At 42.8% G+C, this 26,829-nt stretch overlaps 1 protein-coding gene across 1 annotated transcript in view; it reads left to right on the top strand.

The window, feature by feature from the left end:
- Positions 1–26,829, top strand: part of LOC308085623 (chloride channel protein 2-like) — a 202,896-nt gene that overhangs the window by 105,547 nt on the left and 70,520 nt on the right. The window contains 12 exon segments of the mRNA XM_080428838.1: positions 591–722; positions 1,399–1,527; positions 2,811–2,944; positions 7,240–7,317; positions 11,605–11,683; positions 11,828–11,953; positions 12,190–12,274; positions 17,841–17,942; positions 18,070–18,098; positions 18,101–18,153; positions 19,996–20,103; positions 20,105–20,152. Coding sequence (XP_080284964.1) covers positions 591–722; positions 1,399–1,527; positions 2,811–2,944; positions 7,240–7,317; positions 11,605–11,683; positions 11,828–11,953; positions 12,190–12,274; positions 17,841–17,942; positions 18,070–18,098; positions 18,101–18,153; positions 19,996–20,103; positions 20,105–20,152 — 1,103 coding nt within the window.

Raw genomic sequence — 26,829 nt, 5'->3', positions numbered from 1 at the left:
TGTTATTGCCTCCTAGACTGATGTCCTTGTCTGTCCGTACAGCTCGGCAATGCATTGGAATAGTTATGAGAAAGTCTTGCAGGGACCAAATCACACTTCTGTATGACCCTTTCAGACCTTCTGAAGGAGGTTGCACCCTTCGGTGCCATTTGCCCCCGAATGGTAGCGTTCCTGCACAGCACACAGTAAAATCCTTATTTCCCTGAGTCACGTCTAACTCTGAGAGTGTACAAATGTAACTTACACTCTCAGAGTTGAATGAAACACTGAGGTTTGTATTGGGTGCTGCTCGTTTGTAGTCCTTGCTGACACCAATCTGGGAAAAGGAAAAAAACAGCGACCTCTGCTGTTTTTTTCCCTTTGAATTTGACTCTGGGGGGGACCTCCCGATAGAATGTGGATAACAGGATGTTGGCCGTTAGGTCCGCCCTCAGCCCTCCACTTCCGGTCCACGTGGCTTTGTTTACATTCCTAACATTAACAGGAGCTCCCGACAGATTGAGCTGCGGAGCTCTGAATCTGTCTTGAGAGATTATGCTGACACTAACCCCTGTACTGTCTGCTCCTCCTCCTCCTCCTCTCCTCTCCAGTCTGCACGGTTCGCTGTCAGAAGTTCCTGATCCAGCGTGTGGGAGAAGACTGGATCTTCCTCATTCTCCTGGGACTGCTGATGGCACTGGTCAGTTGGGTGGTGGACTTCTGCATAGCCATCTGCCTGCAAGGTGAGACATGAAGGGAGGGTGGGATGGATGGATGCATGGACATGAAGGGAGGGAGGGATGGATGCATGGACAGAGGCTATTCTTTATGTATTAGACCTCCAAGATGTGCGTGTGTTTGACTGTAATAGCTCAACCAATTTATGTGTGGGCCCAATCCAGATTTTGGACACTCCTAGACAAACAATTTTGTTCAAAAAGTGAAAAATCTTGAAAACAAATTGAAAAACTTTGATTTAAGTACATTTAACGTATGAGCAAACACATTCAAATAAACACAAATAACTTTTTGATAGATACACAATATCAAACAGATATTTAACTATTTAACAATTATACAATGAACAAGCAAGCAAGTAAATATAAAACACAAATGAAGTTCATTTAACCACTTAAGCCCTATTCAAGGATTTAAAAAATCCAATCTACAACCTCACAATGCATCGCAAGTGAAGCTGTGTACTCTCATTTGTCTACTCCCACCTTAATTTTCTTACGTGTGTGTGTGTGTGTGTGTGTGTGTGTGTGTGTGTGTGTGTGTGTGTGTGTGTGTGTGTGTGTGTGTGTGTGTGTGTGTGTGTGTGTGTGTGTGTGTGTGTGTGTGTGTGTGTGTGTGTGTGTGTGTGTGTGTGTGTGTGTGTGTGTGTGTGTGTGTGTGTGTGTGTGTCCGTGTCCACAGCACAGAAGTGGATGTATGGTGGTCTGGACAGTAATGTGTTTCTGCAGTACCTGGCCTGGGTCACCTATCCTGTAGTACTCATCACCTTCTCTGCAGGCTTCACACAGATCCTGGCACCACAGGCCGTCGGTATGACACACATACACACACAGTGTCTTGACCTTAACGACTCCAAACCTACTTAAAGATATAATCTGGGAATTATTTGAATGTATAAAACCAGAGGTCCGGGCGCCCTGCCCCCTAGCCGTGCACGGGGCTCTAGTAGCCAAACGAAGTGTGTGTGTGCATTGCTTGCATATTAGTCGTGCGATACCTGGAAACCTGGCAACCCTCTGGCTCCGTTGCAGACAGGCAGAGGCACAGGCACGGTTTTAACTCGACAGACACGGGCGCGAGGCTCTCGTGTAGTAGGCTGTAGTAGGCTGTCGGAACCAAAAGCGAAAGCAACAACGGTGTTTGTTTCCAGACGCAAACCGAAAGCGAAAGCAAACCGAGAGACCGACACATGTCAATGGCCGCCGCTTTGTTTTCGCTCGGCTCTTGTCGGCTGCACTCGGCTCGGTAGGTGAACGACAGCCTGTTAACTGTGGCTGAGGCAGACACAGACACACGGCGAACGGCGAACAGGGCGAACGGTGAACAGCCACGCATGCGCACCACTCCCAAATGTAAGATAGGATGTTATTTGAACTAATCCGTACAGTAGAGCATATTAATACCAGATAACTAGTACACCTGCAGCGGTTGGTTCCGTTGAGGAATTTAGACCCTTGTGTAAGGGTCCAAGTACACCAACTGGTTGACAACTTCCATAAAGTTATTTGAAGCAGAAGCTATTAGTTATGAAGTCGTATAATTATTTGTAGCACTGGATTGAGATGCATCGGCATTGTTCAGAGTTCAGACATTGTTTAATTCGCTGTCAGGAGAGGGAGACAACAGACATTTGGTTCCATTTGCACACTCTTCTGAGTTAATTGAACACTGCATGGGAATTTACTGTGTAACTGAAGTTAGTCGATTAATTGTCGCTCAAGTAATTGCGATTAGATTTCTGTTTCGATTTTTAAAGTTGCACAGCGTAGATATGACAAAAGAATGTGCATCACTTAATAACTTTGTACTGAAATCAAAAAACATGAATAGTGAAAACTGCCTATGTACAAGCTCAAAACACGTCACTGCTATTTCCACTATTTGTTTTAAATGTTTGAAAACATATGAAACGATTTCAACAAGGAACGATTATGCAAAACAACAGCGTTTATCTCAAATAATTGCGATCTGGCGATTATGTAATAATTGCGATAAGGCGATTATGTAATAATTGTGACCTACAGGTTGAGAAGCAGTGTTTGATTGAACACTGAGGAAGTGACCGTGTGCTGTGTGCACTTGCTGCTTTGCAGGCTCAGGCATTCCGGAGATGAAGACCATTCTACGCGGCGTGGTGCTGAAAGAATACCTCACCTTCAAGACCTTCGTGGCCAAAGTCATCGGCCTCACGTGCGCTCTGGGCAGTGGCATGCCTCTGGGCAAGGAGGTAACACACACACACCATAAGACTGCGCACACGCTCACACACAGTGGTGTAAAGTAACTAAGTTCATTTACTCAAGTACAATATTGAGGTACTTTTACTTTACTGGAGTATTTCCAATTTTCAGAACATTTACTTCTACTCCACTACATCTCAGAGGCAAATATTATACTTTTACTCCACTACAAATATTTGAAAACTTTAGTTAGTAGTTACTTTGTAGATATAAATTATTACATTTTAAAACATACATTAACCACTTTAGACCTATTTTATATATCTACAAGCTATTTTCAAACATTTTTGTACTTTTACTTTTGGTACTTTAAGGACATTTTGATGCCAATACTTTTGTACTTTTACTCAAGTACATTTAGAATTCCGGACTTTTACTTGTAACAGAGTACTTCTACATTGCAATATTGATACTTTTACTTTTTTTTTCACCACTGCTCATCCAGTATGTACACAAAACAACATCAACACACACACACGTAACTGGTGTTTTCACACATCTAGAATTATTGTAAATGGTGTCAGGCTGTTGATGGCCGGGAGATGTGACCTTTGATCATGTTCTTGCTTATCTTTTTATCTTCATACACTTTTCAATTTACTTTATGAATGTTGTGTCTGAGCTGTATTTTTGTTTTATTATTTCTTGTTTGTTTATATGTTTGTATTTTGTATGTTTAAAAAAGCAATACACATATTTGTCAAAAAAAGAAAAAAACACTCACACACACATCTGCAAGTGTACACGTGTGCACTTGTACACATTAAATGTGTGCTGCATCTCACAAAGGGAAACTATTATGGACAGAAAAATGTCACACAAAGACACCGCTCGAAGCTTCCTTTGTCACACAGTGAAAGGTCACACACTATGTGTGTGTGTGGGCGTGTTACTAAATCTGATGTGCATTTGTCCCTGCATGGCACCAATCTATTGTGAATGCACCATTTCAGTAAAAGAAAACATGAACACTCAAAACACACACACACACACACACACACACACACACACACACACACACACACACACACACACACACACACACACACACACACACACACAGCACAATCACGACTGTGCTCTCACGACAGCCGCAGAGCACAGTCCATGTTGATAAGCTTCAAAATCAAGGACAGTCACGTTATGATTTGTAAGGCAAGAGGCTGTCATCGACTTGCACAGGTGTGTGTGTGTGTGTGTGTGTGTGTGTGTGTGTGTGTGTGTGTGTGTGTGTGTGTGTGTGTGTGTGTGTGTGTGTGTGTGTGTGTGTGTGTGTGTGTGTGTGTGTGTGTGTGTGTGTGTGTGTGTGTGTGTGTGTGTGTGTGTGTGTGTGTGTGTGTTTTTTAAAAGAAAATCTCTTGACAAGTACACACACGCAAACACACACACACACACACACACACACACACCAGCGGAACAGTCTTAGAGGTGTCGACTCGTAACTTGGAAGGCACAAAGGTAATCAGTCCGAACAGGCTGAGGTACAGAAAGCGACAAGAACATTTCAGGTAACAGACAGGGGGTGAGAAGAAGAATAATCAGGCAGAATAAACTGGATAACTGAACAGGTTTTAGGCAAAACGGGTAGACAACTGGTCTGATTAGTAGACAAAGTAGAATGGCATGTGGCAGGCAATAAATAAATACTGTCAATGCAAATGGGCACAGGTGTGGAGATGGGCACAGGTGTGTGGAGACGCGAGCTCCTGTGGACAGGGACGGACGTGACAATCATATACACATACAGTAGATACACCCATGCACATATTGGTTCTGGTTAGGTAAGAGTTTGGTTTGTTAATGCCAGTCCACACCAATGCAACTCCTTGCAACTGCAACTACTTGCAACTACGTGCAGCTCCTTGCAACCATTATCCACAAATGGCACAGGTGTGCAACTGGTTGCAAGTTGTGACTAGTTGTATTGGTGTGGAACTGGGCTTAGGGGTTAGGGTTATTGCAGGGTTAGGGTGGGACAGAGGGTTAAGCAAAAATGGAGCACTTTTTGTGACAAATTGGGTTTAGGGTTGGATATTTAAAGACACAGTATCACTCCCTTCAGTCAAAAACAAGTGAATTGTGTGGATTTTTTATTCATGCACTCTTACAGGCACAAACAATCCAACGTCAAACTCGCAAATCATAAATATAAATAAACTTAATGCTCAGAATAAACATAATAAAAAAACAAACATAAATGAAATGCACTTTCAAATGAACATCACTGCAGCCTCACTGGCTGAACTACAAGACATAAAGGGAATGAGTTCTCTTGGTCCAAACAAACACAGTGACGCACTAAGCTGCAATACAATTAATACATGAATAAGACAAACAAAAGCATAACATATTGACTTGACATTCAAGGTTACAACTAAGAAACCACAAACCTTGATCCTGCCGCGTCACGCTGTCAAACAAACAAAGGAAGTGTAACCACCTACTTTGTCTCCATGACACCATACCATATATTGCGTTCCGTATGAAAGAACCAATTGACACTTCCGGCATGTTAACTTGTTATGTTAACAACCAATGGAAATGAAATAAATAAGCAATAAAGGAACAAAAAACAAAAATAATTGCAAACAATAATTATGGCAGCCAAACACACAACATGTGTGGGGATATTTATATATCTGAGTATCTATACAGTACGCATGCACTATAATACACAAATGTGATGGAAAGATTTGAAACATATACATTGAAATGAGACCGGGCCCCCCCAGATGCTTACACTAATATTTGTCCCTCATCTCCTTTCCCTTGTTAATTTTCTCGTTCTCTCCATCCATGTTTTATGAATTACAAATTAATTACAAGTAGTGTGCCAGTGGCCAAGCCCCAGTGAGTTAGAAGAGGAGAGGGGAGGGGAGAGGAGAGGAGAGGAGAGGAGAGGGGAGGGGAGGGGAGGGGAGGGGAGAGGAGAGGAGAGTAGAGGGGAGATTATGTCTAGTCTATGTCTAGTATTTGTTGTTTTCGAGTGTTGCAGAGTGATTTTCTCTTATTGAATTATTGATGGCAGTTCTGGTGATGAAACTGGCTTTGCAGCTGTTGTTGTTATCCTGTGTGTGTGTGTGTGTGTGTGTGTGTGTGTGTGTGTGTGTGTGTGTGTGTGTGTGTGTGTGTGTGTGTGTGTGTGTGTGTGTGTGTGTGTGTGTGTGTGTGTGTGTGTGTGTGTGTGTGTGTGTGTGTGTGTGTGTGTGTGTGTGTGTGTGTGTGTGTGCGCGCGTGTGTGCTGCAAATCACAGGAGTTACACAGTGAGAGAGAGACTTACAGGTATTTTAGCTGTAAACTTTAAGTGGAAAGTAAGACATTTCCCCAGAGAATAGCCTAGCCTACACTCGCACGTGCACACACACACACACACATACATACGCGCACACACTCATGCGCACTTACACACACAAAGAGGTGTCCCTGCCGTTTTGTACTATTCCTGTATTATGATATATTATCGCCCTTCAGCTTGACTTGAGACTCTCACATTTAATCATTTTGGTTAAACTTTTAAATCCGTAGTCTCAATAATATGCATCATATAGATATGGTCTCAGTTCTTGCTTACGGACACTACGACACTAGCTCAAGGGGGAGCCAGGGATCAGCCCTCGAACCTTCCACGCCACCTGGTTCAATGCCGCCCCACTACCGCCCTAGGTGTCTTGTCATTCTCACGCAGATTGTTCTGGAGTGTCATGAGAGCAGAACCACAGCACCAAGTACAATGCAGTAACATTGTGATAAATGGTTTTCATTTTAAGAATATTGTCTGACTGAATTAGGATTTGGTAAGATCTGGAGCTAAGCCCAGAGCATTTAAGCCTGTGTGAAGCAGGTGCCAATATTGTGGGGTGGCTCGCACACACACACACACACACATGATTTTCTTTTGGTGTGGTCCCTAAATGTAATTAAATGTTACTACTACTACTACAAATATCAGAAAATAGCCATTCTACAAGCTCACAACGCGACACAACATGTTGTGAGTTTTTAGATCGGCTAAACATGTTTGCCTGTTATGACATGACCAGAAGTGAGAGTAAACTATAGGTTTCAAGTGGTTAATCACAATTGCTACATAATCTCACTGGGATTCAGTCAGCGCAGCGGCTGATTGAAATCCCTGTTCACAACAGATCACATTATTCCTTCTATCAGTTGTGGTTGGCTGGATTTGTTAACGATGATGAGAAAATGGGGGAAAATGTCAAAGGAAAACAGAATCGATATCGTCTCTACTGTGTTTTCACCGAGTTCTTCTGCGTCTCTCAGGGTCCGTTCGTGCACATCGCCAGTCTGTGTGCAGCGCTGCTCAGCAAGTTCATGTCCCTGTTTGGTGGAATCTATGAGGTAACGTTCTCCTCTTTCTTTTTGCTCCGTCTTTCCCTCTCTGTATTTATGTCACTCTCTTCTCTCTCCCTCTCTACTCCTACTCTCCCTTTCTCTCTGTTTCACACACACACACACACACACACACACACACACACACACACACACACACACACACACACACACACACACACACACACACACACACAAATTATTGTTTCCTGTATCAATATTTGAACCATATGTTCTCAGAGCGGACATATAACAACTCACTTTGCTCTGCTTCTGCTGGTTTTATTTGAAATGCAGTTTATTGTCTTGTCTCTCCCTTCATCCATCCATCCATCCATCCTGTGTGCTTTCACCCCTCCCCAAGGATCCAGTGGAATTGTTTGTAAGGCTCTCTTCTCTTCTCTTCTCTTCTCTTCTCTTCTCTTCTCTTCTCTTCTCTTCTCTTCTCTTCTCTTCTCTTCTCTTCTCTTCTCTTCTCTTCTCTTCTCTTCTGTATAAAGAGATAGAGGGAAAGGGTGGGAATTAGAGGTTAGAAAAGATGAACCAATTAGAAGAGGAAAGAGAGAGGTGGAGTTGTTCAGGGATAGATGGTGCTCTCTGAGTCTTTGGAAGGCCGAAAGACGAACAAGTCAGTCTCTCTCTCTCTCTCTCTCTCTCTCTCTCTCTCTCTCTCTCTCTCTCTCTCTCTCTCTCTCTCTCTCTCTCTCTCTCTCTCTTCTATGTTGCTGAGGCTGTTGACTATGAACCAAGCTGATTTTATTTAAAGACGAGACTTGGGGGGAAGATTTTGGATTATTCATTAAAAAGTCCCTTGTTATAATCTACAAATGATATGCTTTTCATCTCCGAACCGTCAAAGAGATGCGGAGACGGAAGGAAAGTTTTAGAGAGAGACAGACAGAGAAAGAGGAAAGAATACACAGGCCTGGTGTTTGAAAATAGGGAGTTGAAAGAGGAAGCTCACCCCAACATGAATGAAACGAGGGAGGGAAGAAGTTCAGGAGAGAGAGAGAGAGAACAATACAGTCTTTCCTCGTATCCATCTCTCACTTCTGGAGACTTGAGCGCCTGTTGGCAGGTGGTCTTTGTGGGGGCGATGAGGGGAGCTTGAGAGAGATTGAAAGACAGACAGGAAAAGGGGGCTTTAGCCAAAGCCCCCTCGAGGGCTCTCTCTGATATGCAACTCCTTCATTCCTCCACCACCGTACCATCCACAGTCTCCACCGCCTCTCTCCCACGCCGTCATTCCCTTCCTCTGTCAATCCCCATCTCTGTCCTACTTTGTCATTTGCCTACTTTCTCTTTCTCCTCCTGATTCTCTCCATCGCCCTGCAGCAATCACTCCCTCGTAATCGCGTCGTAACTCTATATCGCAATCCTCTCTCTCTCTCTCTCTCTCTTGCACCTGCTTCCCTTTGGAGAAGTATCTGTGTGTGTGTGTGTGTGTGTGTGTGTGTGTGTGTGTGTGTGTGTGTGTGTGTGTGTGTGTGTGTGTGTGTGTGTGTGTGTGTGTGTGTGTGTGTGTGTGTGTGTGTGTGTGTGTACGCCTACAGTATGTGAGAAACGATACACACGTGTGTGTCAGTGTGTTTGAAGTGTAACTGTGCATCAGTACAGTACCGTAAATGGTAAATGGTGCAATTATTACAGTGCCTTTATCCAAAGCACTTTACAATGTGCGTAGCATTCACACACATATCCACACGCCGATGGCAAAGGAAACCTAACCTGACTCTGCTAGATGGAAGAAGCTTGCGACACACATTTTGTTTCACAGCCTACTTGCATCTGGGACTCCGGTAGCAGAATCGATGCAAGACGGCGTTCCATTTTTTCAAGCTACTTGGCAGGCAGGTGATTGGATGATCCCGCCCCTAGCAGCCGCTGATTGGTTCGTACACGCAACGGTGCGGGTAGCTCTACTCTCTGAGCGATCCCAGATGGTGGGTGGATTGTGAAACTCAATACCGCCCCCTATCAGGCGGAGTCAGGTTAAAGGAAACCATGCAAGGCACTAACCTGCGGGAGCAGTAAGGGTTCAGTCTCTGGCTCAAGGACTCTTCAACACAAATACAGGGGCAGTCAGGGATTCAACTGGGAACCCTAGAATTCCAGTCCAATACTACAATTTCAGGTGGGACTCCAATTTATCCAATCTTAACACATTCCATGCCAGAGTTTAATCTCATAATGTACTCACCAGTGCCAGCGTTTTATTGTTGTTTTTTTGTTTTTTTCATGTCGCCACAGACCTCGCTAAATAAGTTAAAAGTGCGCGTTCATTTGGTTCTAAACACGGGAAGAAACGGTTCTAAACACGGGAGAAACGGCCAGCGAAAATAGTTTCCAAATCCGTGCCGCCATCTTGAAGATACAGCCGATCAACGGTAAACAGTGATCAGCGAGGAGAAAAACAACAACCGAGAAAATCGAGTTTTAAACAGGATCCCAGACAGGAAGCGGATACGATCGAAAAAACCGGAACCCGAATAATTCTGTTTCCGACCGGAAACCGGAAACGGAAATGGATCAAAAAAATTCGGAAAGTGCACCTGGGGCAAAATCAATGGGAATCGGCGGTTCGCGTAGATCTACGCGACTGGCACGCTGCGGCTTTAAATAGGTTCGCGTAGATCTACGCGATTGGCATTCAATGTGTTAAGAGAGTACCCATTTATCAGCTTCAATTTTATAGTATTCCAGTTCTAATATTATCTACAATTTCTCTTGTTTATCTTGTATGGGTTCTCTCTCCTGACTGGATGAAAGTGGTATCCTGACCTGAACATTTATTTTCTTTATTTTAAACATGCAGGTCTAAATAAAAAAATTTATGAATGCATGCCATTATAGAAAATACACCTTAAAAAGCATATTTAAGTGGTTAAGTGTTTTTTTTTTTTTTTTTTTAATTAATAATAATAATAATAATAATAATAATAATAATAATAATAATAACTTTAGAATGTATAGCACCTTTCATACATAGAATGTAGCCCAAAGTGCTTCATATTAAGATAATAAAAAATAGGATGCCAGAAAAAACTAAATTGGCCAACCGAAACATAATTAGACAGTATAGTTAAAGCTAGAAAAGCAAATCAAATTATGTGTATATATATATATATATATATATATATATATATATATATATATATATATATATATATATATATATATATATATGAAACATAAGACATGAACACAAGATGAATTTAAATAAATGCCATATTGAAAAAATTGGATGTCGGCTTACTCTTGAAAACACTGTGAGAGCTCGCCATAAATCCTGCATGTGTTCACGTTTTGATGGTGAATGCATTCAGTCAGTCATCCAATATTTGTACTCACAAACACTCACACACGGCGGAATGCTTTGGATATTTAAAAAAAATGTGCAGAGTGTAGAAGGGAGGGGAAAAAGTCCACGTTGATGACATCGATGAACTCTCTCCAAGAGTTGAACTATTTTCTACCAGGGTGCTCCACCTAAAAAAAGCTTTTCTCCGCTGAAATGCAAGGCACGGCACTGGGAAGTGCATCCTAGTGCATCTTTACCATAGAAATGCATGGCAGGAAGGCTGCTGCCAGCTCAAAAAACGCTTTCTGTGGCCTCTTACTCTACAACCTTGTTTACCATGCTGCAACAAGGATCCCAGTCTGATAGGGACCAAGGTAAGATGCAGGTCTGTCAAAGAATATCACTTCCCAGCATGCAATACGTGCCTTTTCACTCCCAAACTGCATATCCCTTCACCGATGACATGGTTCAGCCGTGCTTCTTATCACATTGTCTTATTGTGCGCGCACTCCTGTCCGTGTTTGAAGTGTAGGCTAAGTAACCTCAAATTGTTGTTGTTGGTTTGTGCAACCATGTTCAACATGCTAAATGTTGTTTATCTCCATGGTGCTGCTTGAAGGAAACCACTGTCATTGGAGTCAAGGTAGTCAAGCATATGATAAAAGCATGCAAGTCGGTGCTCCAAAAAACTGTTCTTGTCTGTTTATTGTTTCATCGTTGATTCCTTGAGATTTTTCAGCAATGTACCGAAGGTGTTTGCATGGGGCGGGAATCAGGACAGTCAGGCATGTGGTTAATGTGGGTTTAATGGCCCATTCTCCCTTGATTGCTTCCATAAACCCCCTTTGTAGACCTAGTTCACTTTGAAAAGTTAAGTGTCCACGTAGCTTTTGCTCAAATTGCAATCGTTTTCTGGACCACAAAACCTAAATAACAGCAGGGGTGTGTGTGTGTGTGTGTGTGTGTGTGTGTGTGTGTGTGTGTGTGTTTTTCAGAATGAGTCCAGGAACATTGAGATGCTGGCAGCAGCCTGTGCTGTGGGAGTGGGTTGCTGTTTTGCTGCTCCCATAGGAGGTGAGTTCTCTCCTCTCCTCTCCTCTCCTCTCCTCTCCTCTCCTCTCCTCTCCTCTCCTCTCCTCTCCTCTCCTCTCCTCTCCTATACAGTATGTCAAATCTGTGTGTAATTGTTGTGTGTGTGTGTGTGTGTGTGTTTTCCAGGAGTGTTGTTCAGTATTGAGGTAACATCAACGTTCTTTGCCGTGAGGAACTACTGGCGCGGGTTCTTCGCTGCTACGTTCAGTGCCTTCATCTTCAGAGTACTGGCTGTGTGGAACAGAGACGAGGGTACACATTGAGAGACACACACACATACGCAAACACACACACACACACACACACCACAGCACAAACATTTCTGAACATTTCTGAACATTTCTGAACATTTCTGAAAATGTGCTTTGTAATTTCTACTTTTGAATATTTGAGTATTTACTTGAGTATTATGTTTAGTCCACCACTGATGAATTTGCATGACAGTTGCGCTGTCTAACTGGACCTCCTGCTTCTCTCTCTCTCCACAGAGACCATCACAGCGCTGTTTAAAACCCGCTTCCGTCTAGACTTCCCCTTTGATCTCCAGGAGCTGCCCGCCTTCGCTGTCATCGGGTGAGATTAGCCTGTCTGTTAACTGAAACACGTTATCGTTAGAGTGACCATTGATGTTTAACCACACGAAGCCTAGCGTCATTATTCTGGACACGTCATAATAGGCCAACATTCTCCTAAAATAGCCTGACTCACCTCACGCGTTGGGTTGTAATGCGTTGTGAGCTTGAAGATCAGCTGTTTTTGGCGAATAGATTTGATGTAAAGGGGAGGGCCAAGTATAGACCACATGTGGGACCCTGGTCGACTGAAGTATATAGGGTTTAATTGGGGTAAAGTCTAACCCCTATAGATAGAAAGCTTCCATTAGCCATTCTATTCCGATCTATGTGGGCTTGTAGATCTCTTTTTTAATTTTACCTATGACACGCCCAAAATAGGGTCTCCAGGTTGAAAGTGGATAAGAATATAAAGCTTTGGTCCACAATTATATATTTTTTTGTATTCGATTTTTTTAAGGTAATTCCCACAAAATGATTGCTGGAGTAATTAATGTGTATAATAGGATAAAGCATACGAGTTTGCTCGAGAATGTTGTTTACAAATTCCTCCTTCCATTGTTCCTCCCATCCTTGCAGGCTTCTTGAATGGCCTTGAATAACCTTTCCAGCCGAATGGGTATAGAACATTATGGAAGGTCATCTCTCACTTTACAGAGGTTCATGCAAAAGGCTATTGAACGCTGAATGGAAAGAAGATTCAGTTAGCTTTGCAGAGGTTTTAATGCGGCATAGCCTGCGTGTGAGTCACCTAACACGGATCATTAAGTTATTGAGGATGCCTTATTTTAGCATGTCGTAGCCTGAGGGCTCCTCTGTGACTGTGAATGGAACTGCAACCTCCTGCCTCCCCCCATCTCTCTCTCTCTCTCTCTCTCTCTCTCTCTCTCTGTCTCTCTCTCTCTCTCTCTCCCTTAGTCCCTCTATATCCTTGTCCCTCTTTATCTCTCTCTCTCTCACGCTCTCCCTCGCCACCTGTCTCTCCGTATCCCTCACTCCCTCGATCCCTGCGCCACCCAGATGAAAGTATGGCCCCACGCTGTGGGTGCGTGGGCTCCCTGGGAGATGAAAATCCCTCTCTTTCGTCTCTTTCGTTTGCTGCTCCTCTTTTAGATGTTTTTTGGTCTGAAGGTGTTCCGCCCACTGCTGGATCAGAGTCGCATAAAAGGCTTCCTCCGGAGAACAAGGCAGCCTGCTTTGCTGCACATTTAACGTGCGTGCGTGCGTGGGCGTGTGAGTGCACCCAAGCTTACGCCAACCTCTGTGTGGGTGAATTGTGCAACCTGGCTTATTTGGAAGTGTGTGTGTCTATGACTGGGCTTATGTGCACAAAGCACGTGTATGTATGAAGTGGTTAAATTCACATGCGTGCACACTTGCCCCCTAATGCATCTTATTGCCATGTTCCCCTGCCAATTGCTGTCATGCTATAAAAGTCGGTCAATGTTTCTGGGCCACAGAGAGTCCGTCCTGTGCTACATGCTAGATAGGACATGTCTTTGAAGAAGTTGGACACCTACATGCTAGATAGGACATGTCTTTGAAGAAGTTGGACACCTACATGCTAGATAGGACATGTCTTTGAAGAAGTTGGACACCTACATGCTAGATAGGACATGTCTTTGAAGAAGTTGGGCGCCTACATGAGCAAGCAGGCAGGCTCTGTGTGTGCGCAGTCTGCACTGCACAGGAGAGCCGGGTTCAAATCTGTTGTAGATCAGAAAAGTACATAGTGCAGCTTTAAATACAGCTCAGTACAGCATGCTGCCCAATAGAAGTTGCTACAAGTTGAGGAACACACACACACACACGCACACACGCACACACGCACACACACTTTGTTATTGTATCTTGTTAAAGAATAATACTGAACAGGTCTATTTCCTCTCAGCTTTGTATTCCTGACATAATCTTATTCATGTTTTCTACAAAATGTCGAATTACCGTCTTGGATGGATGGATCTTTGTGGGATGGGATCATTAGCAGCAACCCAGACCCTTTTCTGTCCAATTAGTTGAAACGCGCACGCACGCTCGCACACACACTCACTCACACTCACACTCACACGCACACGCACACACACACGCACACGCACACGTACACACACACACAGGGGGAATTATAAATGGAAGTAGAAAATTACATAATGAACTTCAGTTAGAGCTGGGTGATATGTTGATACCGTGTTATGAGACTAGTTTAGTCTAATTTTGTTGTCTGTTCCTGGTATTAAAGGCTGTATTACCATCTCTGACCCAATTAAGACTGTTCTGGCTGAGCGAAATGAACAAGGACTGCATGTTTGGTCAGCCACATTAACTATTGACTGTTTGTCAAAATGTTCTTGTGAAGGGGGGAAAAAAATCATCTTAACCAATTAAACCATATGGTCCCCCAGGGCTCTATACTAGGGCCATTCCCTTTTTTAATTTTCTTTATTTTTACACCAGATCTCTTCGCTCAAAATAGCCCCAGAATAGGGACGCTAGAATTCATGTCGTTAAAGCCTTCCCCAAAAACAGTATCATTGTGGAGTTATTCGGTAAAAACTCTGTGTTATTCGATTTAGTCAGTGTCGCCCTGCCCTAGGTTTAGCAAGACATGCACACGGAATGGCGTACATTCACCACAAACAGACACATAAATCTTGCATACTGTACCTGTGTGTGTGTGTGTGTGTGTGTGTGTGTGTGTGTGTGTGTGTGTGTGTGTGTGTGTGTGTGTGTGTGTGTGTGTGTGTGTGTGTGTGTGTGTGTGTGTGTGTGTGTGTGTGTGTGTGTGTGTGTGTGTGTGTGTGTGTGTGTGTGTGTGTGAGCGCGCTGGGGTTTAAGAGCGCCCTACGTAACGGGAACAAAGCTTCCCTCATCAACCCACTCATGGGTTATTAAGGCGTATTTGACAGGATTAATAATGCAGTGTGATATATGTAGGAGCATTAGGCCGACTGCAGAGCCCTGTGAATCTATTCTTTCTCTCTCTTTGTCTCTCTGTACTCCCACAAAGTGTTTAAATGGCGGCTTATGTAAAGCTCTCGTTTGCGCTTTGTCTCTGCGACCGCCCCCGCGCATCCTCGTTTGCCGTTGCACCTCCTATCTCTCCCACTTTCTCTCTCCTCTCTTCTAGCGCTCTGCAGGTCTCTCTCTCTCTCTCTCTCTCTGACAGTTCGTTTTATCTTCCTTCTCATCTTTTTAAGTTGGTCTCTTTCGCCGCTCATGTAGTTTTTTTGCTCTCAACATGTGTGAATATCTCTTCTCTTCTCTCCTCCTTTTTCTGAAGTGATGTCCCTCGCTCGCCTGTCTTAAGCCATTAAGACCAGGAACGCATCTATGTCATAGAGATTGCATTGGCTATTCAAAAATAGCAGATCTACAAGCTCATAGCCGCGCTATGAGCTTGTAAATATGCTTTTTTTCCCGGAGAAAATTCGTGCAAATCTTTCATTAAATATGTTTTTTAAAGCGAACATTTGTAACTCAAATCTTTGCTTTTTTTGGGGGGGGGGTCCCTGGAAAAAAACATATTTTAGATGGGGGTCCGCGGCCAAATACATGTGATTTTGGGGGTCCTTGACATGAAAAAGTTTGAGCACCACTGATGTATATAGCAACATAAGTTATTTAAAAAAACTGTTTAGGGACCAGTCGAAATTTACATAAGGGGGGGCATGGAGGAAATGTATGTGCCCTGATCTAAAATGCCATGACCCTCCCTTTGACAAAAAAAAAAATCAATGACCCTCCCCAAGTGATTACAAAAAAAAGAGTAACCCTCCCCGCCTAGAAGTGTCACGATATATTGTGTCACGATATAGCCTATCGTGGTATTAAAATGTGATGATAGGTATTGTCATGATGTCATACTGTATCGTAATATTTTTTTAATTGTTTTTTTAATACAAAAAAAACACTTACTTTTTTTTTGCCGGTGAAAGTTAGGAGTTTTTACTGTATGATATGAAATGTAAAGCTTATCATAATCATAGTAATTATTAATCATGTCCTCCATCATATTCAAGGTATTTTGGAGAGAAATGAAACAGACTCCAGTCAGTCACTTTCAGTTTAAAGCACTGCAGAGGGGAGGTGTTGTGTGTCAGCTGATGCTCGTTGACGCTCGTTAATGTGACATGCATCTGCACTCTCAAATAGGCCTACATCTAATCTAAGATTGTATTATACTGTATCTGGTATTATAGATGTTTTTTAGCTGTTGGAAATAACTAGGCTGCACTTGGTTGGTAAAGTCCAGATGACAAAAATATGAGGTTTGTGGAATTTATAGTTATGCAGTCTTATATTATATTATATTTGTTATATTAGTGTCTATCTGTCCTCTGAAACAATGGGTTTATAGTTAGTGAGAACTTCACTTCTCCATTAAGCTTGCACAAATGTATTTATTTGTGTACAAAGCACTTTGTAATTGTTTCTAACTTGCTTTATAACGTTATTTATAAGATGATGGCCAATGTTGATGATACATGAGAAAAGAACATTAATAATATATCATATCGATATCATGCCCAACATCATGTATCGTATTGTGAAATTCTTGACACCCCTAACCCTCCCCATCAAATACAACATGACATTTAAAACTGATATGTCCAATGTTTTGCTTTCCACATTGATTAGAACATTGCTGTAGTGTAGTCAGTCTTGCTAAATGCACAGTGTATCTGTAGTAGTGGTAGCAGAATGGATAGTGTTCTCATCTTACATGTGGGAAACCCATTGAATCCTGGTCAGATTGAAGAAAGTTGAATATTTGGTAACCAGTAGTTTAAAACTTTTGTCACTCTGCCCTTTTCATTATCAACTACAGTGACTACAACTACACTGTTGCCTACATAAAACAAATTAGGCTATCAATTATGGCCTGATGCTTCTGGTTTTACTTGTGGAGCTATAGGCATCTATACACAACTGTCCATATAGATCCACATTAATCACATGCACAGAATTACTTCAAATGATTATGAATATCCAGTTATAGTAGGCCTATTTATAATGCATCTCTCCAATAACGCCTGTTGAAGTTTTGCTTAATTGTTCAACCACCATCGTTAAGACGCTGAATAGATTTGACTGGGTCGTTCACACTCGCTGTGCGTTGATGGCTTGTTAACGACCGTCATTGATTCTAAATAGACAAGGTGTTACTTGATTTGAATTCTTTGTATCCTTTGAAATGGAGAGGGATCATTGACCACTGTTCTGCTGTACTAAAAAGGTATATAAAAAAACGGACTATTTTATCAATTCAAAATTGCATGACCCTCCCTTGGATTCAAAGTAAAATTAGCTGACCCTCCCTTGGACCAAAATTAGAAAGGCATGACCCTCCCCTATTTTCCTCCATGCCCCCCCTTATGTAAATTTCGACTGGTCCCTTAGAAGACATTTGTAGATGCGTTTCCGGATTGAATGGGTTAACTCATCTCTGAATCTCTCTCTCTCTCTCTCTCTCTCTCTCTCTCTCTCTCTCTCTCTCTCTCTCTCTCTCTCTCTCTCTCTCTCTCTCTCTCTCTCTCCCCCTCTGTCTCTCTCTCCTTCTCTCTCTCCAGTATTGCCAGTGGTTTCGGTGGTGCTCTGTTTGTCTACCTGAACAGACTGATTGTCCAGTTCATCAGGAAACAAAAGGCCATCAACAAGTTCCTCATGAAAAAGTGAGTCTGGCCCTATACTATACCATCACTCTCACAAACTTTAAGTTGGTCAAAGATGAATTCTTTCCCCCACAAAAAATAACTGGTAGAGACCCCCCCCACACCTCTCTCTCTCTCTACCTTCTAGGCGTCTACTGTATCCAGCCCTGGTCACACTACTGTGTCCACGCTGACCTTTCCCCCTGGATTTGGACAGTTCATGGCTGGAAAGGTTGGTTCCCCCTTACACATGATATGCCCGCTTCTTTGCGTATTGTATCATAACTAGACTGGTGCCTGTTGTTGGCCCCTGGCCTACTCAGGAACAATGCAAGTCGGGAGCACATGCCCCCTCAGTTTTGCAATATCTGTCTGTCTGTCTGTGTCCCTTTTATGCCCAATTATGGAGTCCAGGCCAGTCTATGAGGGCAGTACTATGACGTCATATTGATGACATCAGGGTACTCCAAATATGGGGTCCGTGGCGATACGCACACCAAGTTTGAAGTTGATTGGTTGTGCGGTTCTCGAGATATGCGGGGGACTCACTCACTCACTCACCACTCACTCACTCACTCACTCACTCACGCACACAGGGATTTCATGCATTTATAGAAGGATATGCACAGCACATGCAATATGTGCACACAATGTATGTTTTCTAATACCAAAGCTGGTTTCCATGTCATGCCCTCCAGGTTGTAGACACGTACTGTATTAGCACAACTTAATCTTTGCACAGTCCATGCTGTTGTTGTAGTAGACTTGTTTTCTGTGTGTAAGTTCAGAATGTAGGTACTTTTTATGCATTTTAATCAATGTGTTTTGCAGGAAACAGAAATTATTTTTGTTTTGTTTTTTCTAAATGCAAACCATGTATACACAAACATAATTAACTGTGTGTGTGTGTGTGTGTTGTGTGTGTGTGTGTGTGTGTGTGTGTGCGTGTGCGTGTGCTTGAGCAAGCGTGCGCACATGCACATCAAGATGGCTTAGTGAGTCATTTAGACTTCCTCCAATTTTCTCCCGCACACCTGTCCTAATTATCAGAATTGAAAGAATATTCTGTGTCTTCCGGCCTTGGGCACACATACAATACTGTACAACACACATGCACGCACGCATGCACTCACACACACACACACACACCACACACACACACACACGCACACACACACACACACACACACACACACACACACACACACACACACACACACACACACACACACACACACACACACCCTTCAATCTGGTTTCCTACTGCGAGAGAGAAAGACAGCATGTGGTAGTTCTAAATCTGCCACATTAAGCTCCTGAATCCATGATGTACATGTCTGATCATGCCTGCCTTTGATGTACGCACGCCACGTATAGTACATGCACATTTTTACGGGCTCACACATGTCATACTCCCCCATCCATATGCAATTTAGCTCCTACAGAACAGGAGAATGGATTCTTTTAATAAGGGCAGGCTGTGTCCCAAAGGCTACAAATCAGTTTAAATGATCCTAGTTTACTGAGGCGCTAAACTGACTCCCTGCATTTGATGATGTATGTGTTTACCATGCTTATTGTAAGTCACTCTGGATGAGAGCGTCTGCTAAAATGCCTAAATTGAAAATTGCTCTACTGTAGGCCGTGCTTTTTATTCAATATGGGGCTGACTGTGTGAAGTGAACGCACCCTTAAAGAACCTCTGTACAGTATGACCCTCGACTCTTCTCTGTGCATGTCGATGCACTTAGCCGCACCATTAACAATTTAAAATCTAACCTAAAGATCTACCTTTCCTCTCCTGCTTTTATTTTAGTCTGAGGTTGACTTATGGTCTATGTTACACTGATGTTTGCTCTTTTAATTGTATTTTTAATACCCCCTCCCTTATAATACTTGATTAAATCTGTGTTTTACATTCTGGTCCAATTTGTGTGGACTATGGACTGTGGTTTATGGACATAAAACCAAGACACATTGTTGTCTTGTCATTCTCGTTTGGAAAGCACGTTAGGTCATCTCCTGTTGTTTTTAAATGTGCTAGCTATCTAAATAAAGATGACTTGACTTCCAGCTGACCCAGAAGGAGTCTCTGGTGACGCTGCTGGACAACAGGACGTGGGCCAAGCAGGGCATCGCTGAGGAGTTTGACTACATCGGACACTCTGCGGCATGGCAGCACCCCGCAGGTCAATGTCTTTGTCACCCTGGTTCTCTTCATCGTGATGAAGGTAGGAACAAAACACACACACACACACGCACACGCACACTATACATTCTGCCTCTCTCCCGCTTTCTGTTTGTGTCTTTCTAGAAAACGCACACACACACACACACACACACCACGCACACGCAGCTTTAGGTCAGATTGGCCCTCCCTCTCACTACAGTATATTCAGTAATTGGAGAATCAAACATCTTCATCCTCCTCATCGTCATTAGCTCAGGGCTAAGGCCCTCCTCATCCGCAGGCTAAGGGAAGTTTTAGCCCTGTGTGTTTGCTGGCTCTTGAAGCAGGGTTAAAAAGGAAATTCAACACTTGGGATCTCTCAGATTTACAATACTGGTTTGGATAAAAAACATTTAAATAAATATCAGTTTTCGCCAGTAGGGTGCAGCCATGACACATGGAACCCTGTTAGTGACGTCATGTGAATTGAATGCCAGTTGCCTGGTCCTGGGACTGAATGGACACATGAACCCTAGCAATCCCTATTCTGGGGGCGAACACTCAGTGAACATACTGTAGCAGATCTACAAGCTCACAACAGGGTGCATTGAGACACGTCGTTAGCTTGCCTTGAACTCTACTACACAAACCATTGCACATTGGTTAATTTCTCCAATTATACTGTCTATAATGATGCCTACTGTACCACTGGCTGAAAACGCTGGCGGTAGACACAGCACAATGATTCATGTTTGATGTCCTCCTCCTAACACAACTAAGTATTGATTATTCTGTTTGATCAGTTAAATTAAATTAATGAGACTTGTAAAGAAAAAAAGGAATGTCCACACACCGCTCTTTTTTTATCTTAACCAAAAGTCTTCCTTCCTTTTTTTCTTCACTTGATTATTTTTGGGTCTGGCACCGTGTTTAAAGAACTGTAGGGATGTGCATATCCTACCCTTTTTGATTAATTGAGACTTGACCATGTAGAATAATAACTTGGACATAAGTCAAATGATGGTAAATGGAACTGTTTCACATCCGATTTCAACCTCTGATATTTTTTTTATTGTACAGTATCTACTGTAGGTGTGAAGTCTAATTTGTATGTCATTATAGGCGAAGGAGCCCAGGTCTCACAGAAAAGTGTGAAAGCACCTATTGAGTCTTTTCTCTTCTCTTTAACGTGTGTGTGTGTGCACTCCCTGCGCACTGTTCTACAGTTATGTAAGCTCCGGGCGGCAAAGAAAAAATCAACAACCAAACAACAAAAAATATCACCTCTCAGTCTCTCCTTGATTCAAGACTATCTGTCAACGTAGGTGTTATGGAACACAGGTCACCTCATCTTGTGCTAACACAACATAGAGAAGCGGAAGGGAGATCAGCTGAAACATATTGGAACCCAGCCCTTATCTCTCCTCTCGACCTCCAAAAGTAAATGCCTAAAGGTGACAAAAGGGAATACAGAGTTGGAACTGAGCCATTGGTCCTCCTGGGCTCCATTCAGTGACTCCTCCACTGACTCCATTGAAGAACTCTTCTTTTTTTTGGTCTGTGTGGTTATACGGTGGCCTTGACATGACATGAAATGAGGGCGAAGTAGCTGAGTAGGACAACTAGTTCTGTTATTTTCTCTTCTATTTTTTTTTTGGCATTTTCATGCTTTATTCAGACAGTCACAGTGACATGAATGTGCTTCAATCAGCACTGATCAACCCCCTCTATCGCTCTCTTAACACTCACGCTGCCAGAGCCATAATGGCTATTTTATCAATCCCATAGCCCGAGGGGACGGAATGGTCGGCTGAGACTGGGATTGGTCGAGGCTTCCGTTTCAGAGGAAAAGTTAGCAAAAAAGCCATTTCATTTAAAGAGAGGCTGGATTGTGTGTGTGTGTGTGTGTGTGTGTGTGTGTGTGTGTGTGTGTGTGTGTGTGTGTGTGTGTGTGTGTGTGTGTGTGTGTGTGTGTGTGTGTGTGTGTGTGTGTGTGTGTGTGTGTGTGTGTGTGTGTGTTCATAGAGCTGGTGGTGGGTAATGCAGATATAGTCCTTTTTTAAGAGAGAAATAAATCTCATGAACAAGGGCAGTATGAGTGTGAGATAAAGGTGCGCTGGCCAGATGTGTGAGTGTGTGTGTGCGCGTGCATACAGTAGGGGGTCAGGATGTTCTAAGCTCTCTGACAGTTCTCTACAGTGATTTTGTGGTGATATTTACTACAGCAAATATCACCTTCGTATGGTCTCTCTCTCTTTCATTGTCTCTTTGCAGTGTTGCAGAGAACATCTCTCTTCATCTCTCGTCCCCTATCCTTCACCCTGTACCAAAAATCGACCTCATCAAAAGACACTGGAGTCACTTCGATTACTTTTCCATTTCAATTCCAATTTCAGTCCATCTTCCCTTTCTCTGCGATAGTCAGCCCACCATTCTGTGTGTGTGTGTGTGTGTGTGTGTGTGTGTGTGCGTGTGTGCGTGTGTGCGTGCGTGTGTGCGTGTGTGTGTGTGTGTGTGTGTGTGTGTGTGTGTGTGCGTGTGCGTGTGCCTGTGCGTGTGTGCGTGCGTGCGTGCGTGCCAGTCGCCAGTCTCTCTCTTACACTATAGTGAAATAAGAGCACAATGCTGACTGAAGCATGTGTTCAGTCTGGGGATGTGTGTACGGACGTGCATGTGTCCAGTCTGATGACATGCTTGTGTCCAGTCCGTGAACATAATGTGCATGTGTATATGATGAATAGTATCAATTGTCTTTATGAGTCAGTCCTCAACTCTCAGAAGATATCTAGTAAAATGCAAGAATACTACTGCAAATTTAAGACCACATACATGACTGGAAAAGGGGATTAACGGGATATTTCACTTTCAAACATATTTGGAAAACTCATGTCTGGGGTGCTCTGCTCACACAAACCTGAGTAGACGTTAAATGACCCCAAACATGTTTCAAAGTGAAATATCTCTTTGAGGACCATTCAGACTTGTGAGTCACACACATACAGTATATAGTACTGTATATGTATTAACTTTATAAACGCCATTGACTCGAAAACGCGTCAATTACTACTTAATCCACCCACGGCATCGACGCGTTTGACGCGTTGGATGCACGTTCATTGTTTAATCTCTGATTGCGCTATGCTGCTTAATATTCAATGTTATTTTCGAGTTCCACTTACTTCACCCACATCGGATTTTTCCCCCCGGTCATTTTCGTCCAGAATAGGTTAACAAACGATTTTTCACACGGTTTAACAAACGATTTTTCACACGGTATATCAGACGAACGGACAGGTTCTCTTCTATAATCTATGGTCTGGGTGACGATCAGTCATCGCCGTTGTGTATCACATCGTAATTTTGGCCATCGGACAATCTGGGACAACGTCACATCCGTTTTGATGCATTTGACTGTCTAATCTCTCAAGAAGGGTGTCAGGGAGCCAACGACCTGATCAAGCTGTCATGTGCTGCTCTCTAGTGGCGGATTTGTGCTGCGTCTTTAAAATTCACTCTGATAGATTATTTTCATGAAAATTTTCAAAATATAAAAATAAAAAAAACACGAAAATTGCTGGCACTGGGGGGGGTACTTTATGAAAATACTCTGGCAGTCAAAGAGTTAATTTATATTACAGTATATTATCACCCGGGCATTCGTCATTGTTCAAGGTTCTCCAACCGAGGGCAGGCGTTGATACTGTATGCCAGTGGTGTAAAGTAACTAAGTACATTTACTACAAGTACTGTACTTAAGTACAATTTTTTGTTATTTTTTACTTTAGTGTAGTATTTCCAATTTCCAATACTTCTACTTCTACTCCACTACGTCTCTGAGGCAAATATTGTACTTTTACTCCACTACAATTATTTGAAAACTTTAGTTACTAGTTTCTTTGCAGATATAAATTATTACATTCTAAAACATACATTAACCACTTTAGCCCTATTTTAGTTGTGAGCTTGTAGATCTGCTATTTTCAAATATTTTAGTACTTTTACTTTTGGTACTTTAAGTACATTTTGATGCCAATACTTTTGTACTTTTACTCAAGTAAATTTTAAATTTTTGACTTTTACTTGTAACAGAGTATTTCTATATTGCAGTATTGGTACTTTTACTTAAGTAAAGAATTTGAGTACTTTTTCCACCACTGCTGTACGCCATGCCTGAAGTTTGATAAAGAGGAAATGATGATTATTTTTTCTCCCATACCCTAACCTCGCGTCACCAGGCTTTCCACCGCGGAGGAAAGCCTGGTATTCATTCTAAAACTGAGCCGTGTGATCCGGTTTAGAAAAAAGGAAAAATCAATGGTGTTCCGGTGGTGTTGGCATCGCATTGTTTTTGTTCCCCACATAATGCAAATCAATTAGTTAAGTCTTGCTAGTCTCACTACGAGTTAGAATAAAAGATGGACATACCAAACGATTATGATACCAAAAGAAACAAAACGATTATACCAAACTAAACACATTTTAAACTAGGGGAATCATTTTGGAGATGCGTGCGTGCGTGCGTGCGTGCGTGCGTGCGTGCGTGCGTGCGTGCGCGTGCGTGCGTGCGTGGACACAGTGGCCCTCATTTATCAACGCAGTGTATAAACCGGCTTATATTTTTCCATATATTCGGCCGTACACCAACGTCCAAGTAACATTTATCAACGAATCCTACACAGCTGATCCGAGCCTACATTTGGTCCCAGGCTTGATAAATGTCACGGCTGATACCTAGCGTCATTTAAATAACACGCCCTTAAATATTCTCAAAACGCCCCGATTTTACGACATGAAGAAGGACCAGAATACGACCAAAGACATCAAAAGCCAATGAGAAAGAGTTTCCCCCGCCTGCCTCGCCACACACGCACACGCACACGCCCCCCCCCCCCCCTCTCTCTCTCTCTCTCTCTCTCTCTCTCTCTCTCTCTCTCTCTCTCTCTCTCTCTCTCTCTCTCTCACTCTCTCTCACTCTCTCTCACTCTCTCTCACTCTCTCACACACACACACACACACACACACACACACACACACACACACACACACACACGCCCGCTGTGTTTTTCATGTATTGTAATACGTACCGTAGCGGTACAATCTTTGTCACGTAGGCTTGTAGCCTACATGAATGACATATTATGATACCAATCACATCGCCATGAATGGAATACGTTTGTATATTAATTTATTTAACCCATACCGAGCAGTGCACAAGCAGTCATGTAGGATATTCCCCGTGAGACTCGGACGGGCGACAGTGGTTTCGGTCCACCACGTTAATAAGAGATTGGAGCGTCGGGTTTATATCCTTAACCCAGACAGGTTGTAGTCTTCAAAACTCTCTATGACATAACTCCATAACATAGGACAAGCTACTGTAAATTTGTACACCTCACTGTTCATGAAAAGATCGTCGGCAGTCCCGACCGCGGGACTCCCGAGTCCCGACGCAAAAGCGCTTGTATATTTTGAAAATAGCAGATCTACAAGCTCACAACACATCGCGATGCGACCCGTTTTTGAGCTTGCAGATCTGCTATTTTAAAATAGCCAATGCAACTGAATGACTGTTAAAGCAGTTTGTTTAAATTACTTTATAAAATGTTATATTTTCACAGGGATTATTTATTAGTGTGTATATATACATTTAGGAGTGGATTATGTGTCCAGATGCCTGTCAGACAGTCAGACAATGCTGCTCCGCAGGTCTAGAATGGAATAAACGGGCGCAGCCAACGTCAACAAACTGGTCTCGACCAGACGTGAGATCTCAGCGTATGGTAGGATGAAGCCCACGTCAGGATATATTGATAAATGCCGAAAGGTGCGGTGATCTCGCCCTACGCCCATTATTTGGCTGCACCGCGTTGATAAATGAGGGCCAGTGTGTATTCATGGATTAAAGTTCTCAGTCGCATGTGGAAGCATGTTGCCACAACAAAAATAGGCGATTGTTTTCAGTTATTAGCTATTTTAAGTAGTATTTGAAGTGGTCCAACTAACAATAGAATAGATTAATGAGCATTTATTAGTTAGTGTTTTATTTCATAAAAGCAACGGTTGAAGCCTCAATCTGACTGGTTGTCTGTACGAGAACAGCAGGAACATATAGGTTGTTTAACATGATAATATAATAATAATAATATTAATAATATAACGCACTTTACATTTTTGCAAATCACCTATGTTTGAGAGAGAGAGAGAGAGAGAGAGAGAGAGAGAGAGAGAGAGAGAGAGAGAGAGAGAGAGAGAGGAGAGAGAGAGAGAGAGAGAGAGAGAGAGAGAGAGAGAGAGAGAGAGAGAGAGAGAGAGAGAGAGAGAGAGAGAGAGAGAGAGAGAGAGAGAGAGAGAGAGAATGCTGTCAGTAGTGTAATTGGAGTGGGAATAGAAGTGGGCCCTTTCAGTGTCCCTCAAGGACCTTTACTGTAGACTGTCCTCACACACACACAGAAACTAAAATGTTGTTTAATGTCCTGGTCAGTGTGACAGAAGTTTTGGGGGGTTTTCTTTTTTGCTTTGACCGTACAGTAGGTATCATTCACCTTAACGTGCACCTGTCAGCTTTCTACTTGAACTTGTTTAACTTTTCTGACTGAACTCTTTCTAAGTTTCTCTCTCACACACACACACACACACACACACACACACACACACACACACACACACACACACACACACACACACACACACACACACACACACCACTGGCGGAACACTGATGAGCTGAAGGTGTACACC

The sequence above is a fragment of the Gymnoscopelus braueri genome (genome assembly GCF_963280865.1).
Source record: "Gymnoscopelus braueri genome assembly, chromosome: 5".
In the NCBI taxonomy this organism is placed as follows: domain Eukaryota; kingdom Metazoa; phylum Chordata; class Actinopteri; order Myctophiformes; family Myctophidae; genus Gymnoscopelus; species Gymnoscopelus braueri.
Note: the sequence above shows the minus strand (reverse complement) of the source record. Positions and strands in the feature narration are given on the sequence as shown.